This window comes from Falco biarmicus, chromosome 8 (assembly GCF_023638135.1).
Source record: "Falco biarmicus isolate bFalBia1 chromosome 8, bFalBia1.pri, whole genome shotgun sequence".
Lineage (NCBI taxonomy): Eukaryota > Metazoa > Chordata > Aves > Falconiformes > Falconidae > Falco > Falco biarmicus.
The window spans coordinates 22,000,303-22,019,987 of record NC_079295.1 but is presented as its reverse complement, the minus strand read 5'-3'; the positions used below and the strand labels follow the sequence as shown (position 1 = coordinate 22,019,987).

The window sequence follows — 19,685 nt, the reverse complement described above, 5'->3', positions numbered from 1 at the left end:
TCAATGCAAGGTGGTCTCACCACTCTTTTTTTTTAATTTATTTTAAATAATTTCCACTGGCCAAACAAATTGGCTTAATTTGCAGGTGCAGCACATTTGCTGGTTTTATATGTAATTGCAGCATGGTTGATGTTTGACAGTGCCTAAGCTGACTGTCCAAATTGGTATTAAATGGATGCTCAAGTAAGCACCTGAATATATTTTACTTTTCTCCTTTCCTCAGAAACAAATCCTTCAGTGTGGCTGTGTGACTTCTTAGTACTGTTTTTCACTTGTACAATGCATACTCTGATTTCTTTTGGCTGCGTTAAGTAAGAATATTTTCTGATAAGTGACATTATGGAAGCTGTTTTGTTACTGTACTCTTCCCCTTTCAGATGTTATTTTTGCTGGATTTTTGTGTATTACTTCTTGATTTCTGTTTTTTGTGGCCTTTACATGGAATACATTTCCTGACTGAATGTACTGGCAACTTTGGACTCAGGCACCCATATGATTAACTTTTTCACATGTTATAGTTCTGTTCAGGGTGGAGGTCAGTAGAAAACACTGTGATAATGCTCACCTTCATGCAGGCTTTAGCCATCGTAAGAGCTGATAATTCTATATTAAATGCTTTTCTTCTGAAGAGTAGTGTAGTGTCAGTACTGCTTCTAGTGTAGGAGATGATACCTTACAGAACACCTGCAGTGACACTGGCAGTCTGATGCACCATTTTTCATTAGCACGTAGGTAGTGGCCCAAGAATTGTTATTTTACAGGTAACATTGACTAAGAACAGCAGCAGCACGTATTCAGTGTGCACTAGAAGCAACAGAGTTGAAACGACAGTGTGTAGAAACTAAGCATGTAACTATGCCTCAGAATATTTTTGTGTACATAGAGAGGAATTAGGACAAAGGAATATGCACCAAGAGGAGAAACATGATGACTGTCTTTTCAATGTCACATGACAGCTCTCCATCCCACACTTCATCACAACAGGCCTGTGATACACCAAACTGGCACTGAATATCTGAGTATGCACTGACCCCACAGTACGTACTGTGACGAAGCTGCAAGCGGGTACTGGCACTTGAAACATAATAAGGAGTAATTTCTAGAAGTGACTGTGTCAACACTTTTGCTGCTTCAGAGCAAAAGGAGAGTGTATATGCCATACACTCTTCAATTCCTATGGCCTGCCTCATCTTTTTGCTGCTGTGTTCCTAACATGCTGGGAACTTGCCATTTAACTTAATGGATTAAACCAACTTCAGCTGAGATGTACATTCTTCTGTCAGTCTTTTCCCTAACTGGAGTAGGAGTACTCACACAAGAAGTTAGACATGAATTTAAGCAGCTGTCCTGCACCCTTACATGGCTGTTAGTTACTAGCTCTCTGCTTTGTTGCAGCGTCTCACTAACATTCTGAAAAGGCTCTTTTCTTCTGATGTAGACACAAACTTGGCACAATAGTGCTCTGTCTGAGCTTGGAACAGAGACTTTGATTACAGAATCATATAGATGTGTCTATAGTGTGGTCATCTTATGAATTCATTAAGTTTTACTTGTGTTCCAAGTGAAATCCTAGTGACCACAGACTGCAAAAATATCCTACTACTAGAGAATGAAGGCTGCGTATAGATGAAACAATATATAAACTTTGCTAGCTGCAAAGCAAAAGAGTAGCATGCGTGTAAAGTGACTAGTCAGTGGGGGATTGGCAGGAGTATGCAACAGAAGCAAAGGTAATCCTAAAGTATTCTTCAAGACAGCCTCCCTGACAGAACTTACCTATGCTCGTTAAAACGCCTGCCAGACTGAAACAGCTAGCATTTCAGACAAATAAAAGAGAAGCTAAGAACTTTTTTCCCTAAAATGTTTTCCTTCTATCTCTTCTTGTTGGGCTTCCTTAATGAATGCAGTGTCCTGGACATTTTGATGTTTCACCTAGGGGCCATCTATATGGAATAATTTATCTTTGAGCTTCTGGACCTTCTCCATAGATTGTCCATAGATCCATTTGGAGGTTGTTCTGGAGCTCAGGGTAGAATTTATATTAATAACTAAGTACCACCAGGTGAAAGATTTGTATGTTCTTCACACTTGTGATAAACACAAGATATTCTGCTGGAACTGTGTAATTTCTTGAAGAGAATCCATTTAAACTCTAATATTGTTATCATCTGAAAAGCAACTGCCATGGCATTAGGGCCTGTTGCGATAGGACAAGGATTAATGGCTTAAACTAAAAGAGGGTAGATTCAGACTAGATCTAAGGAAGAAATTTTTACAGTGAGGGTGCTGAAACACTGGCACAGGTTGCCCAGAGGGGTGGCCGATGCCCCAGCCCTGGAAACATTCAAGGTCAGGCTGGATGAGGCTCTGAGCAACCTGATCTAGTTGAAGATGTCCCTGCTCATTGCAGGGGGGTTGGACTAGATGAACTTTAAAATGTCCCTTCCAACCCAAACTAGTCTATGATTCTATGACACAGCTTTACTTGGATTCAGTTATATTACTGAAAACTTCCTGATGTAATAAAACTTAGAAGAAAATTTATATATTAACAACATAGCATAAATACTATAAATTTGTAATTATTGTTAGAATGGTAAAAAGCACTAGAACACATGAGCTTTTCAAACTGAAATCTCCACTTCAGATACTTGCCATCAATCTGTGATTTTGTATACTGCATAGCTTTTGTTGTTCTGTGGGGTTTTTTTCCTCTGCCTTCCTGATTAATGTGACCTTTCTTTTGAAATGCTTTTTTCCTTTTTCTTGGGCAACATATAAATTTAACCAGGATTGGCAGGGACTATATTGTCTGTGTGGCTGTATTGACTTTTAAAAACCATGGATCACAAAAGGAAAAGTATGTGTGGGGAGCGTTGTCAGAATCTGTTGAAGGCTAATGATGGATCTCTTCATGGAGGTGAAGGACTGATATTTATAGCCTTGCACTCAGAGGGATGTAGATAAAGCAGGTTCTGTTACTTTAGTCTTTCTATCAGGAGGCTACAGTTCTAGCCTATAGCAAAATTCACCAAAATAGTTACAAAACTGGTAGCACATTTTACAGACTTTGTTTTCTGGACCAGATGTACCAAGAAGAGATTGGGAAAATGGTTTTCAGGAACCTAAAGTATTAAAGTTATGTTCAAAGATATTTCAGGATCATTTTAAGACCAGACATTAGGCTTCAGTAAAGTGTTTGAGGTGAGGCTAAACTTTAATAATTTTCTAATGTGTTTGGTAGTATTTGAAATCAATTAATGTGTATGATTATTTTTTAGATGTAGTTTAGATTTTGCAAATTGTTATTGATACTGCTAGAATATAAATTATTCTAAAAGGTATTACAGTTTCATTGCATTTTTGGCTAAAAAGGTAATTTTGTGATATTTGGCCTTGCCTAAGGGAGTTCTTTAGGTGTATCACTTAATATCAGGGAATAGGGGATGTAATTGTGAAGTATGTAATACAATGGATCTCATCAAATAAAGTAGTCTTGGGCTATAATGTGCTGCACTGATAGGTGCTACAAGGGAGTTATATACTGAATTGCAGCATTTCTTTTTCACATTCTCAATGTCAATATTATTATTTGAGCAAGATAAACAGATTAATATAAAGAATTAGAGGGTACTTCAAAGTGATCTAATCCTGTTAGATCATTCTTCTGTTTGGACTGTATTTTTTCAGCTTTATTGTACAGAAAGGAATTCAATTTTAATGATGGCTTCCTCAATTTTAAATCTCAATTATATAAATTAGCATGACACTTTATTTTATGCTAATTTAATAGGATGTATCTCTACTCATTATAGATCACCTGTTCCTATCACTGACAGAACTTTAGTACCCTGGCTAGCATTTAATTCTGATTCATTCATTTCTCTTCCAGTCTGAATTACATAGGTTTGCAGAATTTTTTATGATTCTTATGCTAACACTTGTCATTGCAATATAGAATATCTACTTGAAACATTAATTTTAAAAACAAAACACTGTATCAAATTGTTCTGACTAGTGTTATATCACAGGTTTCACTTGTTTTTAATAGGCTATATCCTACAGTTCTTAGTCAAACTACCTAATTGGAGAACAGGTAAAAAATTAAAGTGAATTACTACTCATTACTATTCATAGACTATCAATTACTATTGTCTATTCATCTTAGGTTATGTTTAATGTAGATGAACTGTATAGCACTCACAAGATACAATGACATTTTTTCATAGTAAACTAATTACAGTTAAAAAGAGAGGTCAAATATGCTCAAATTCATAGTCTTTATAGTAGTGTACTTGTAGGGTGAATTGGCTTAAGTATTTTGTGCCAGATTTATTCCAGTGTAGAGGAAGGGTCTTGTCGCATACTGAGGAACTCAAATTCGTAGAAAAAGAAACTACTGTACAATAACAGGCACACAGTAAGCCGATTCAAATCATGCTGTAATGAGATAACATCATTGCCTGAGACCACTATTTCTCTGTCACAGGTGTCTTATCAAGGATTTTGAAAAGCGTCCTTCAGTCACCCATCTTTTGGAGCATCCATTTATTAAGCAAGTACATGGTAAAGATATGTCTCTGCAGAAACAGCTGGCTGAGCTAATCCAAGAACAGCAGCAGCTAGGCTCCATAGCCAAAACAAGGTACTGTAAAACATTATGCTGCAGCCCACCTTCCCCACGCTAATCCTGGAAGAACAAGTTGAAACTTTGGATGCATGATTTACTGTCTCAAATTATTATTAATGCATTGACTAGCAGCAGTATTAGTAATAATGCTGCATGCCATGTGAATGCGAGATACTCGTTTTCCCATTGATACTTTTTAAAGCTAATTTGATCAGTTATAACGCAACCTTCTCCTTAGCCTTCTTTCTCCCACTGAACTCTGTTCTGTATGTATTCACTTTTGGCTCAGTCATGGAGATGCTAATAATTCCAGGATGTTTTGGTTTGTGGAAATACATATTGGCGTGATGAAAAATTATATCGTATTTTGGTTGCAGATCTTTAAAAATACAGCTGTGAACAATGAAGTGAGTACTAGAAAATGTTAAGAACAGAACACTTTGAAGTTTGCTCTTTGGTTACATACTATGAGTAAGAAAGGTATTCAGCACTTAAAGTAATTGTTTTATCTGTAGTTTAATAGTAACTGCTATTTTTCTTTCAGCCTAGTAACTAATTTTAAAGTGTGCTTAAAATACTATGAAAGTTCAGCAGCAGCAGTGGGATTTTTTACTTTTGGGGCCGATTGTAAATATGTCTTAGTTTAGTTGTTGTCCAGAGGGTGGCAGAATTTCACTGTTTCAAAAGAGAATTAAATGCAAATGAACACACATTCCCAAGCTCAGCAATCATTCTGTAATATGAATTTTGTCTAGAGTTAGATAAGCTCTGGCCCATTATTATAAACAAACACCTACTAATGTTGATGAAGAAAATTAAATGTCATGATTCATAAGTCATAAACATGTGTATACTTATATGCCGTAAGACTCTGTAGTTTAAATGCTAAAACCCCAAACAAAAATGTACAAGTTAAAATAAAGGAATAGCTGTAAGTACAGTTTCAAGGTGAAGTTGACTTCTGCGGGTTTATAGTAGTAGGTGGGGTTTTTTTCTGGCAAAATATACCAGGAGCTGCTTACTGTGGGTGAGGGAGCTATGCCGGTGTTCCAGTACAAGTTTCTACTTTATCCAGCCTCCTAAGCAGACCTTGCCCATGTAACACCTCACGGATCAGTTGCCTGCAGCTGTGGGTTGGCTGGCCTGAGAGGTATCAGAGTTTTTCCCAGCTGTTAACCAAATGGAAGGTATAGGCAGAGAAATGGTCCTTGTGCTAAGAGGAGCTCTGGAATAGATTCCTCATGGTATTTCAATACATTCTTCTGGGATCTATCTCCATAATGTGGAGTGAGAATGAATCAAGACCAAGGCAGCCTTTCTTTCCTCAAGCCTTTCCATATATTAACTGGGAGCGCTGTGACAGACAAGCTTCTACATCCTATGCTTATGTGTGACAGGAATGTAGGAAGGATTTTGCTTCCCAGCACCCCCACTATGAATCAGTGCTCACTTAATGGAGTTTAACTCCTCATCCATCTTAAATATTTTGTTCACCAAGGGTGATTATTTGAAACTTGTATGCAGTAGCACCTGCAGATTGCAGTGGTGAAGGGGGACTCTTGCAATAGTGGATTTAGTCCTAATCTTATCCTCTCTACCAGTCTAAGTTCTGTTGTTGTCCCCAATGCCCCTAAATTTACTTGGCCAACTAGTCCCAGGTTCCCTGTCCCAGGTCGTTATCTGACCCGCCTTTCCCATCAGTTTCCATTCACTGTTCATTCTGTTTGTCCTTAAGGCTTTATTTTCCTGTTAGAGTCAGCTTCTTGTGGCTTCTTCCTCTACCATCCAATAGTTTCTGTTCTGATCTCTACCTTCTTCAGCAAGTCCTAGTCCAGGTTCTTCTGTTTTTTCAATTATTTCTCTGTTCTTGGTGTTCTTCCTTACATGATAATGTACTCACAGCAGTCATGTTCTTCGTTGTCACTGAATTCACCTTTTCCAGGTCTGTTACAGTTTCTCTTCTAGTCTTAAAGCTCTACTCTCAGCAGACTCTTTGTATCCATCTTGTTCTTTCCTGGACTCTTGGTTTGCTTTTAGCCATGCCTCTGAATTAGGTGGCTTCTTCCTCTGCCAATGAACAATAAGAGAGGAGATACATTAGGCTGCTGGAGAAACAGGTGTCTACTTTCACTTTGAAGCCAATGGGCCTAACTTCTATTAAAGAATGTCTTTCTGATTGTTGTAGCATTGTAAGCACCAGCCCACTTTGATCAGTGCTGAGACCATGCTCAGTGAAGGCAAAAACTTACTGATCATTTACCATTAAAATCTACAAGATACTGTTGAGAATGACAAAGTGCTGATTTTCCAAAGATCTAAAACTTGATCAAATTAGTACAAACTTTAATGAGATTGCAAAAGCATATCCCTGCAAAATACCAAGTCTGTGGGCCAGACGGTTAATACTGGACTACAAATGTAAGATTATTACAAGAGAATCAGTCACCAGGAGCATCTAATTATAATTTTCCCCAAAGGATAGACATAGTCTCATAATACTAAAGAGCTTTTCCCCCTAGGAAAATTGGTGCCAATTAAAAGCTTTAAAAACTCTGTAATGCATTTATAAAATATTTTTCAATACAGAATCTAACGTGCAGAAGAACACATGACTAGATAGTACTGTAAAAAAAATTTACTGGCATTTATTTGTGGTGATCTGTAAATGTCATCTGAGTATAGTCACCAGTTCAAAGTAAATAGGCCAATTAGACCCCATGTTGAGTAAAACCTTTCTATTATACCATTGTATGTATGTGCATGCCATACATCAGCGAGGGTGTGGCACAGCAGTTTGCACAGAGAGGGCACTGTCACCTAAGGGCTCAGAGGCGAGCTCCAGTAGTGGTCCTCACCCTCCCAGAAGAAACCAAGCTATGGTTTCCACTCGGCCAGATGCCAGCACCAGAAGGCATATGGCAACCCAGACAGAGTTCCCACATAAACGTGCAGCTGTCCAGGTCATGGGCTGCAAGGAGGGCCTGAGGGCAGCAGAGGTGATAACTGTGTGAGGTGTGACCAGGTGGATGATCTCAGCCTGGTGGCAGAGCTGGAAGAGGAAGTAGAAAGGTTAAGGAGTATGGGAGTGTGAGAGGCTGACAGACTGGTGGAGCTGCTCTCTACCATCACTGAGACACATGGCACTGGATGGACACATCACCAGAGGCAGACTCCCCCTACCTGCTCACCACCAGGCAGAAGGGAGGGGACCTAAGAGATGGGGAGGAATAGAAACAGGTCCCTGCTCAGGGCAGCAGGCAAATCACCCCCCAGCCTACTTCACCTTCCCAGGTACCTCTGTACAATAGGTATGTGGCCCTGGAACCTGAGGGCCAGGAAAATGATATGAACAAAAGTCCATCCAGGTTCCAGGAGTTGCCTACGGAGAGCCAGTCAACCCCACACATCGACCAGCGCTGCCAAGAAAAAAGAAAGGTGGCTGTCGTCAGCAACTCCACTCTGAGGGCCTTGATATGCTGACCAGATCCAACCCACAGGGAAGCCTGCTGCCTCCCTGGGGCCCGGGGAACAGATGTTACTGGAAAACTCGCTTGTCTGGTACAGTCCTCTGATTATTAGCCATTACTGGTTTTCCACGTGGGCAGTGATGAAGTCCAAACAACAAGAAGTCAGAGGGCGATCAAGAGGGACCTCAGAGCCTTGGGGCAACTTGTTGAGGGATCATGAACTCAAGCAGTGTTTTCTTCTGTCCTGCCAATTGCAGGGAACAATGGTGTGTGTAATCGAAAATCACACAGATCAGTACCTGGCTCTGGGCCTGGTGTCACCAGCTAAATTTTGGGGGGTTTGACCATGAGTCAGTTTACACAGCACCAGGCCTGCTGGCAGCAGACAGCATTCACCTGTCTCAAAGGATTCTAAATCAGGAATTAGCAGGGCTCATTGAGAGCTTTAAACTAGATTCAAAGGGGGAAGGGAATAAAACCAGACTTGTTAGAGATGAGCCTGGGGGCAGCATGCCAGTGTCGGAGGACCTGCAGGTGCTAGTGAACAATCAGCTGAACATGAGCCAACAGTGTGCCCAGGTGGCCAAGAAGGCCAAAAGCATCCTGGCTTGTATCCAAAACAATGTGGCCACTGGGACAAGGGAAATGATTGTCCCCCTGTACTTGGCACTGACGAGGCCACACCTCAAATACTGTGTTTAATTTTGGGCCCCTCGCTTCAAGAGGGACATGGAGGTGCTGGAGCGTGTCCAGAGAAGGGCAGCGAAGATGGTGAAGGGGCTGGAGCACAAGTCTTATGAGAGGCAGGTGAGGGAAATGGGGATGTTTAGCCTGAGAGGAGGTGGCTCAGGGGGACACCTTATCACTCTCTACAACTGCCTGAAAGGAGGCTGTAGGCAGGTGGGGTTGGTCTCTTCTCCCAAGTAACAAGTGACAGGACAAGAGGAAACAGCCTCAAGTTACACCCAGGGAGGTTTAGGTTGGCTATTAGGGAAATTTTTTTCACTGAAACAATGGAACAGGCTGCCCAGGGAGGTGGTGGAATCACCATCCCTGGAGGCATTTTAAAAACATGTAGATGTGGTGCTTAGTGACATGGTTTAGTGGTGGACTTGACAGTCCTGGGTTAACGGTTGGACTTGATGATGTCAAAGATCTTTTCCAACCTAAATGATTCTATGCTTTTTCTGTTTATTGATGTGCCCATGACAGGTACAGTGAAATGTGCATTAATTCCCTGATGTTCAGAGATAAAGAAAAGTAGATGTCCTTTTTAGGAGTATAGCAACACTACCGATCAATAATTTAAAAGGTAAATAAAAAAAAATGTTCTCAGATCACAGGCTGAACATTTCCAGAAACTTGGGAAGCCAGCAGGGTGCTGGTGTTAACAGTGCTTCTACTGTGAGGGAACTCAGGGAGCCACTGGTGATGACTACTGATCAGGAGGTATCTGGGTTTTGGCTTATTTGAAAGTCTTCCAGCATCGATGCTTTGCACTTGCATCTTTTCCTTCTTTTCTGAGTCAGCACCAGTGGTTTTTTAAATAGGATTCTCTTTCCAGTTAAGCCATGACAGTTTTCCCTATTTTGGGTCATTTCTTAAGGCCATTGTGCCTGAAAGCAAGCCTGCAGTCAGTATTACTGGTTTAGATGGTGTGATGGAGACATGTGGAGAGTCAATCTATCAACTCACCGCTACTGAGGAGAGAACTGGCTTCTTTTTCTCATTCTCCCATAGTTCCCAGGAACAAGCTCATGATGCTGTTTTTATTACAGCTCAAATGATTGTCAAAACCTCCTGAGCTAGAACTTCTATAGTAAGAGAAAATAACTAAGTTAACACAAACACACAGATAATTTTCTAGTCTGTTAATGACTGCAGAGGGGTGCCTCAACTGATGTAGCTGAGGTAAAGGAGGGAATACTTCACCTGACCAGGAATAAGGAGGAGAGTGGTAGAAAGAAGCAAGCCGTCCCCTTTTGGCAGGATCATCTGGGTCAGCCTCTGGAGTCACAGGCTGAAATGCGTCCTTAATTCACTTTCTTTCATTCTTCATTTATAAACTTCTTTGTATGCAGTGTAGCTAGGCTTAACTTCAGCACAGTTCTTCATACCTCTGAACTGAAGGGGCACTTCATTGTCCTTGCTGGGCTCAGAAGAGCCTACTAACACACACATTTGTTGCTATCATCAGTTTGTTGCTGACAGACATATTGTTGTCACTTTGTCATGAGATAACTTACCAGAGAGCTTTGTACCATATTATTTCCTTTAAGTTAGAAATTAATAATAAAAAGAAAAAGTTTATGCTAGTAAAAGATGACTTTTAAAATACAAAGTGGCATTAACAATTGCCCATGCCTTTTTACTGAAAAAGATGCACTTTGAAACTTTTCCACCAGTTTTATTTTTCTCTAAATTATTTTCATCAGTGAGATGCAAATATCTCCTATCCTTATGCAAGTATCTCCTATCCTTATGCAAATAGGTGTTTTCAGTTTCAGAAAAACCCTGCCAGGATACCCCTCTTTTCACACTTGTAACAAGGAAGAAGATTCTTTTTTAATCTGTTGGCACATTTTAGGCTGAAATCCTTGAGTTTTGCCATGGTCTTGAGTGAAACTGAAATTTCAGCATCAGCACTCCACTCCTGCATTGCCTGTTTCTTATACTCTCATGGGGGAAAACTTTGTGAGAAAGTCCAATGTCACAGCTGCATAAGGTTGCGCTCTGGGTATTATCTTTATCTCTTCTCCATATCCCTTTTGTAAGCTATCAGTTAACTATGTGTATGTTTTGTCTGGTTTCTAACAATACCAGGACATAAATGCTAATTAACAACAATATGCTTTTCATTAACAGCTTTGCCATAGAAGCAGTTGTATGAAGTTTAATTTTAAGGAATGTATTTGGTGCTAAGTAGTCCACTACTTCTATTTTTATAAAAGATCTTTAATCCTTAAAAAATAGATGTTAGTTCATTAGAACATTGTTTCACATATATTAGTTCCAGCAATGCTGAATCTTTCCCATCTATTCTGAAGTAGAATACATCATTACTTTTTAACACATGGATACTGATTTGTAGTTCATCTTGGGAGCCAGAGCACTCTTATTCCCATCAATGTATAGCTGCCTCTAGGCAGGAAGCATTTCTTAAAATCAGAGAGGATGCTGGGTTTTTGTTTAGGTTTTTTTTTATTGCTTTATCAATCCTGTACTCTCACAAGGAATGTGAAATACTTTCAGGTTATTCAAATAGTGTCCTACATAATAACATTATAAGAACAAGAAATTTAATTAATTCCTAAAGACTTGCACCTCATGTAGCATTAAATTGCAGAACTGGAAAAAAGCAGGAATCTTAAGTTACAGTAAGGTATGGACAACAGAACATGCAAAAATTGGTTAGGAATGACAAGCAGAATTATAGAAATGTTTTTAGTACAGTAATAATAACTGATTGTTGATAAAGACTTTGTGGCTAATTCTGTATTCTCTAAGTAAAGAAGGGTACACAAGTCAAGTTGATAGTAATCTTGCTGTATTTCAGGGATAAGTTCTTTGAGATAGAGATTAATGCAATTGCATGTCAGTAAAATACCAAGAATGTTTAAACACCTTCTGAATTATAATTCAAAAGCATGGTAGAGGTTTGTGGGTTTTTTTCCTCATTCTCTCTCTGAATTACTGTGTGACCTCAGTTTTATCACTTACCCTCAATGTTTCTCTGTTTTTCCACTTATGAAATGGCTATTAATAGCTTCACTTAATACATTATTCCTACAAAAAATAGGTAGCAGTTTGTCTGAGGCAAGAACTTTTCTTGTTTTTTACTTGTTCTATAAAGCTGTACTGTACCTTTGGTCACAGTAAACTTGTTAATGAAAAGAAATGCATAATGCCTGAAGCTCTAGCTATTTTTTCTTCCATTCTTTCTGCCATAGAGTCTGGGAAGACTCTAGGCAAAGATACATTACACATTATAGATATTGTTAATTCTCACTTAACAGTAAGCATTTGCTCTGTTTGTGTAGATTATATTTTTGTTAAACAGTGTTTGAGTGTGTTTGATAATCCATAAAGGCATTATAAGAGAGAGCTGCTCACTTTCCAAATATGCGTTTTGATCTCCTGAACTCATTGGTGTGGTCAGTTGCTTTTTTGATTCATTGTACAAGAGGTTCCAACATCCAGGCTGATTGCCAGCCTGCTGGAGGAAGAAGTCAGAAGGGATTTAATCTGTTTCCTAATATTTCTCAATGTTAAATGACTCTTTGTGCTGTCTACATTGGTAAAATATACTGCAAAAGTGGGCATGTTCTCTGGAGTTTGTTTATAAATATCAAATATTATTACTGGGGTTTTGTCCTTGTCAGGGATTAATCTAAACCTGGCAAAGCTGGCAGCTGGTTTAGTCTTGAAAAAGTTGAAAAACATATGTCAAAACTTCCAAAGTCCTTTAAGCTAGGTGGGATCTCAAGTTCCATAAATAACATTTAAAAATACCATGGAGCTTGTCATGGAGACATTTAAAAGGGAAACTCAAATTTGAAACCCCAATATTCTGTATAATGTCCCAGCTCTCCTTGCATAAATTTTGATGATAAAAACTTGCATCCTTTAGGAAGACTTTCTCAAAAAAGTAATCTTTCCATTTTATTCCATTAAAAAAAAAAAACAAGATGTAAAATGACTTAGTGGCTTGTGAGTAGAAGTAATGGAAAACTGGAGGAAAACTGTACCAATGATCAGCAGAAGAGAACGTAATGAAAATATTCTGGGGTTTTTTTTCCCCTTTGAATGTACAACAATTAAGGAATTACCTATTTATGAATCACCTTAAAATAACAGGCTGCTCTATCCACTACAGCACGCAGAAGAAAAATCTAAAAAAGCAAAGTCACAACGGCATGTGAGATGGAGAAGTTCAAATGTAATAGTAGATCTATTAACTGCCTTTTAGCTATGGTGGAGGGGCAGAACATCAAGGAGGAAAATAGATTATTGAAAGCTTAGAAATTGGAAAAGGAAAGAAGATTCTTCATAGAATGCATTCTAAAACTTTTGCCCTTGCTAACATACTTATAAGCTGTCTTTCAAAATTTTATATACTGTGGGTTCCCCTGTGGCATTTGGCTGTTCTTTAGGGGGAGTTAATGTGGGGCAGCTATATGAAATGCAGTAGATAAGTCTATAATAATTTTGAAGAAACAAAAATATTTAGTAATCACCAGTTGCCATCTATGTTTATTTTGTTAGCCCTGTCAAATGTCACAATACCTGAAGCTGAGCAAAACTATGGTCTTCTATATTTCAAGTGATTAATAACTTCTGGCCTGAAATTTTGGTAACTGATTTGATGTTTGAGAGTTAATGTTGATCAAGTATCAAATGGTTTTGGTTATATGGTTCAAAGTGGCAGTTTCCCAGTTATTAGCAGCTTTGAAGATGCCAAGGCCAGGTGTGTCTCATTCTTCTCTGGGATGTTTTCTTACAGACTAGGTAGTTAATGTTCCTGTCTCTAAGTAGGCTTCTTCATAGGAATCAAGCAGAAAAGGTCTACCAACCTCGTTTCAGTTTTTAAGAGAACAAAAGAACTTCAGTGTTTGCATGAATAAGGTTTTAAACAAATTTACTGTAGACCGTAAAGAGATCAGAGTTTATTGGTTTGGGTCATGCTGGGTCAGCATACTACTGCTGGTCACCATTTAGAAGTTTGTTTCTGTAATGGGGAACAGACAGTTGTGAAACCTTGCATTCATCAGGAAGAATCAAACTTGAAGAAGTTGGGGGCGGGGGGGAGGGCGGGGAGGGAAGAAAAAAGGAAGAAAAGTAAAAAGAATCTAAGCATCAAATACTTTGGGAAGGGCAGGTATGTTCAGGTTACCTTGTCAGATACTGGGATGAGACTATGGTAGCTTGGCAGCTTCCCCCTTCTTATTAGCCAGCTGGATTACAGCAGCATTCCATCCAAGGAAGTACTTCTTACAACCACACATCTAGCTTCTCTGCCAGCTCACATTTAGTTTTGAAAGCAATTAACTGCAAGGAACTTGATTGCATCCAGCCAGTAATTTCCTTTGGACTCAGAGATAATAACAGAAACAGAAACAGAAATAATCCTCTGATGCTATACACAATGTAATTTAATGCAATTCTTCTAGCCTTCCTCTATATGAATATTAGGCAAATGAGTTTAAAACTTTTTTCCTTTTTTTTTTTTTTTTAATTGCAAAGCTACCATTGCCTCCAAAAGTGATCCTTGGTCTGATTATAGTGTATATATTTTTACTGGAGGTTACGCAGATTTTCGTTATAGCTGCAGCATTCATATTTTAATTAAAGCTGTGTCAGTGTTTCTATTATGACCTTGCTTCAACAAATTACTCCAGGCTGAAACTTGATGTAGAGGAGCAAAATTCACTCTTTGCAATGCCCAGGAAATAGGCTGAGTTTCTCTGTGTGGCAGTAGCACATTCTTCACTCTCTTTTCTTTCTCATTGTGTTGAGTATTTTTCTTGTAAATCTTGGTTTGGGTGTGATTCATTTTGAAATTGGCAATAATGTAAGGAAGAACAAGTACAGAAATAGTTTTTCCTATGTGAGTCCTAGAAAAAAACCCAGTAAATGTAAATACTTAACTGCACCAAGAGGCCAAAGTAAAAGCATTCATAAAAGAATGTTAGGGGTGGAGGTAGAGGGAGGAGAGAGAGAGAAGAGACATCAGCGGGAAGCTTCCCAATGAACATAAAAATTTATGGTCTGCTTTCATCCTCTGGTTGGACCTGCCAGCAAAGGTGACTTTTTGGTCTAGAAGTCTATGTGGTCCATCTAGCTTTTCCTTCCCCATCATCAGCTTGATAGCAGGGTCATATGACCGTATAGCTATTTACAATGCATTTCTATTACTGTGACTGCTGTCTAGTAAAAAAGAGGTTATTTTCTTTCAAACTGTCTCATCCCCACAAGTCGAACAAATGAATGCTTCCCACCCTCTTCATGAAATTGTTCTCCTGAGGGAGAAATGCTTCTCACCTTTTGCTCCTCCTCCAAAATCCAAGAAAACTCTGTCTCTCCCAGCTATTCCTGCCTGATAAAAAGGCAAAGGGAGGGTGGTTGGGAGGATAGAACCTTCTTCAACAGACAGTGCTCATCACTGGAGTGCTGGAATAATTCTAATGCTGTTTTCAGATTTTATAAACTTAGGTACCTTGAGTGACTACCCCTTTATGCCACTTCTGTCAGTGAAGAGACTACATCCTCCAGGGGATGATTCAGAACATTGCTGGAACCTTAAGGCAAATAATATCTTTGATTTTCCTTTTGCTTAGAGTTTGTACATTTTTTATGTCATCAGAAAGGAAGAGTAGTTGAAAAAATGGCTGATAATTCTACTTTTTATGCAAAAAAATACCAACATTTATTTCCCGAATTAAAAGCATTTTCTTCTGCTTTTAAAGAATTTTTTTAAATATATTTTAAAAGCAGATTGTATTTCTGATGTAAAATTGTGGAAATAATTAAAGGTTACTGCCTGTATTCTTCCTTCCCACTCTATCAATGTATCTGTAGGACATAGGGTCAGTAGAAGACTGATGAGGCCAGCAGGAGATTTGAAGCTAATGTGATGTTATGCTCCTAATATCCTCTTCCTAATCATGTACTTAGGAAAATGAGTTAAGCACAAGGAGATATATGCACAGAGGTATATATGTTTCACTTACATTTAACTAAAACCAGTACCATACTTTATTTACATAGTGTTAAAAAAACCCACAACCTTTTCCAATAAAAAACCCGATTTGTTTATCACTTAAAGAGAACAAACAGCAGAAGTTTAATACAGTCAGATAACAGATTAGTTTATAAAGACATTCTGCAGTTAGAGATGCTTAAGTTTGAATGTGCCCTCTTCCCCTTCCTCCCTGCACCTCTGGTAGATACATCCGTAGTTGGAGCTTGTTGCAATGTAATATTGTGGCTGTGATGGTTTGCTTGAGGAAGAAAAAGCTTCACAGATGAGTTATGTTGGCTATAATGCCTAGCCATTGTTTTGTTAGTTACATCTCCATGAAGTAAAGTAACTGATAAAATATTTGCTTCATTTGTAGACTGAGGGGTGCTCCCATCTCTTATATTATTTACAACAGCATTTTTCTCTGCAGTGAAGTAAGAGGTTGACTGGTTTGAAATGGAAACAATTAGAAAAAACAGTAGTACATCAGGCTGCTCACATGCATTCCTACTCCTTTGAGGATCTGGCTTGTCAGCAAAGTATAATGTTCTTGAATATAGTGACTGCTTAAAAAAAAAAGGCAAAAAGAACTCACAACTCTACCACCTACTCAAAGATCTGAAAATGGAAAATTTAATTTAATGGAACTTTAAACAAATCTACACAATCACCATGTTGCTCACTGGAAATAATACCCACTGTAACAATTTTTCTTTCATAGCTTCCTGTTTATGCTCTCCTTTAATTTCTTCATATGTATAACATCAAGCAGATTATCTTCTCTGGGAATGTAGGATATAAAATGTAAGTGAGACTGCCAGTGAAACCTGCTATGTTCCCACTATTTTATTTCATAACTGACAAAACAGTTTGCGGTTTTATTTAGTTACAATTCAAATAAACCATTACAGAATAGTTTTCCAGGACTCATTGAGAAGACAAAAGTAAATAAGGGAAATGAATAAAAATAGACATAAAAAAATCAGAAACATTAAATGTGTTTCACAAATATCAGTGAAGCTGTACTCTTAGCTAACACTCTTCCTTCCTCTTTGTTAGAGGGTTGCCATGCAGTAATTCTTCTGATGATATAATATATAATGGCTCTTGGATATGACAGCATTCTTTTTACTGAATGAAAGCTGACTGGCTTCAAGTGTAGAGATGTACATAAAGAGAAAAAAAGCAAAAGCCTCAATGCTCATTTTTGAAACAGGATTCCATGACTATATGAAGATATGATTAAAGAAAAAAAGACCTGCTACATCTTCATGTTAACCTTCATCATTATAGATAAACAGTGTTTCCTGCCAAGTCACAGTACCATTCTGTTAGTGCTTGATATAATATTAGCATTGTTTTGGTATGTGTGATCATGTGATTCCTACTTTCTACATGGCAACCAATACAGAAACAGTCTGTCAAGGACTGTCATTGAGGCTCAATGCTGAGTGTTACCCAGCAGGATGCAGACTGTATCTCGGTGGGTGTCCTTCTACTATGCTTTGATTATATTTGTTGTAAAGAAAAGCCCAGTTGTGCTTACAGCATTCATATTTCACCCCCTTGGCAGAAGACATACTACAGTCTCTTGATTTGTCCCTGTTTCAACTAGATGTGTTGTTTAAAAACATATACACAGCATTTTCAAAGATTCTTTCAGTGTAATCTGATTATAAAGGGGTTATGTGACAGTTTGTCTCTGCCGTGTGGCTTAAATCTCTGAGGACAAGCTGAGTGAACATCCATACAATTTAGAGTCTGATGGCAGCTGTGGTTCAAAAATGTTGTTTTGGGCCAGATCTAGGGTCATCTGAGGTGGCACTTTGGCATACACCAAGGTAACAGAAGTATTTTATACTACTTGTTGCTTCTTGTAAGTTCGTTAGATGACAATACTATAGGTTGAGTATGTGGGGGGAAAGATTTAATTAAACAGAGTGGTAGTTTATTCACTTAGAGCGAGAAGGGAAGGGAAGAGAGGGATAATTATTTTATACTGTGTGAGTGGAGAGTAGTAAGTCTACAGATAAATCTTCTAATCTGAGCACTGATAAATAGATAGGGTTATATATTGTGAAAGAGAAAATAGATATTACACTGGACAGCAAGCTGACCCATTGCTTTTATAAGAGATATTTCAAGCAAAAATATGTATTTCAAGGAGTGTGTCTATGTTTTCCGCATGACAAAAACACTCACCCATGACTTCCCATTGCCTCTTAGTGTCTGCTGTCTTTGATACAGTTTTATAACACTCGTGCTCTACTAACAAACTTCTAGGCATGAACGAATACATACTAGAAGACCTTACCATGTGGATGAAGCTGATAAATACTCTCTAGATGACGATCTGGTAAATCTAGAAGTTCTAGATGAGGTACTGTACTGTCTGAGTAGCAGTTTCTGACAATTGTGCCTCACGTTATGCCTGTTTCTGCTTTTTAGGCTTCTTTTAACAGAATAAGAAGAGTTCCTTCTTGCAAGCTTTTGTCTCACCACGGCAAAGGAATTGTCACGTGACTGATTTGCTATCATCACTTCATTAATATTCTATATAGTGACATAAAAGCAGTAGCAGTGAATCCTATTATGCTGAAGAATTTAATTATGAGTGATGCTAGTTTAAATTATTTTGTGAGTTTCTTAAAATGTGAAGTTTAGTCATGAGGATGTAGATTTAAGTGATTTTTCCTAAAATTGATGAATGTATATGGAGTAATACAGTATCTACAGCTTCTTGATAAAAAGTGGTAAAACAATATCAGTTGCATATTTCACTATATCACCTATATGCAGAATATCTATAAATTTTTGTTTTGATGATCCTTAAATTGCATGCCAGCAAGAAAAAACCATCCTACTAAATTGTGCTAGTGTCCTGTTTAAAACAGTCTCTTACAACCACTTAAAATTTAATCCTTGAAAAATTATTATCCTTGTTTCATGGTCAAATAAAAAATTAAATGGAAATGTACTATGAAGTGCAAAAATAATGTGCATGGCCATTTTCTCTTCAGAAGGTTTCTCTTCAACCTGCTTCTTAGGCTGGTATAAAAATATGTACCAGTCTGGGAATAGGAGTTGCCATTTAACAGTTCTATGGCATTAGCAAGGATTTTGAAAATATTTGTTTGGTTTTATGGTGTTGGCATTTGAAAAATAATTAGTAACACTTATAATAAGTATTTCTTAATCAGTATTCTCAGTATATTTACAAAAATCTTCCTAACTGGGAAAATACCATTTAACTATCAAACTTTTTGTAATCTTCTCAGGATACAATTATTCATCAGCTGCAGAAACGCTATGCTGACTTACAAATTTATACTTATGTTGGAGACATTTTAATAGCCTTAAACCCCTTCCAGAATCTCAGCATTTATTCTCCCCAGGTAAGAGATTCCAAGCTGTGGACAGTACACTCAGATTTTATATTACCAGCACTGGCTAAAATACTTAAGTGATGTTGAAACCTGAGAGCACAGACTAAAGCCCAGCCTTTTCTTCTTCCAGAAATTTGTGGCTTTAAATATTTTCCTTTTTTTTTTCTTTTTTTTTTTTTAATTTGGTCTCATCATTTGATTTCATTCCTTTCTGCTTTGTGGCACAAATTCCACGTGAGGGATGAAGGTTACCCCAGCCACAGCTGTGCATCTTGTCTGGCATTTAGTGCTTTTTTCTGGGAAAAAGGAGATGGTTATATGAACCTCCTTATGCTGCGGCTGTTGCTTCCTGAAGAATTGCTCTAACTATTGGGTAATTACATGTCCTGTGCCATCAGCTGCTGCTTAAAAGGAACAAGTGAATCAAACGCTGTAAAGATAGAGGCAGCATAATTCCCTAC

At 38.2% G+C, this 19,685-nt stretch overlaps 1 protein-coding gene across 12 annotated transcripts in view; it reads left to right on the top strand.

Moving 5' to 3' along the window:
• The window catches only part of MYO3B (myosin IIIB), a 207,597-nt gene that overhangs the window by 81,713 nt on the left and 106,199 nt on the right, over window positions 1-19,685 (top strand). For 11 of the 12 annotated variants that reach the window (XR_008823672.1, XR_008823674.1, XR_008823673.1 and 8 more), the window contains 3 exons: window positions 4,490-4,645; window positions 18,122-18,218; window positions 19,117-19,233. Coding sequence is in view for 8 of the 12 variants with exons in the window: in XM_056350236.1 (XP_056206211.1) it covers window positions 4,490-4,645; window positions 18,122-18,218; window positions 19,117-19,233 (370 nt within the window). In the remaining 4 variants the exon portion in view is untranslated. The other variant, XM_056350241.1, reaches the window with a different exon arrangement.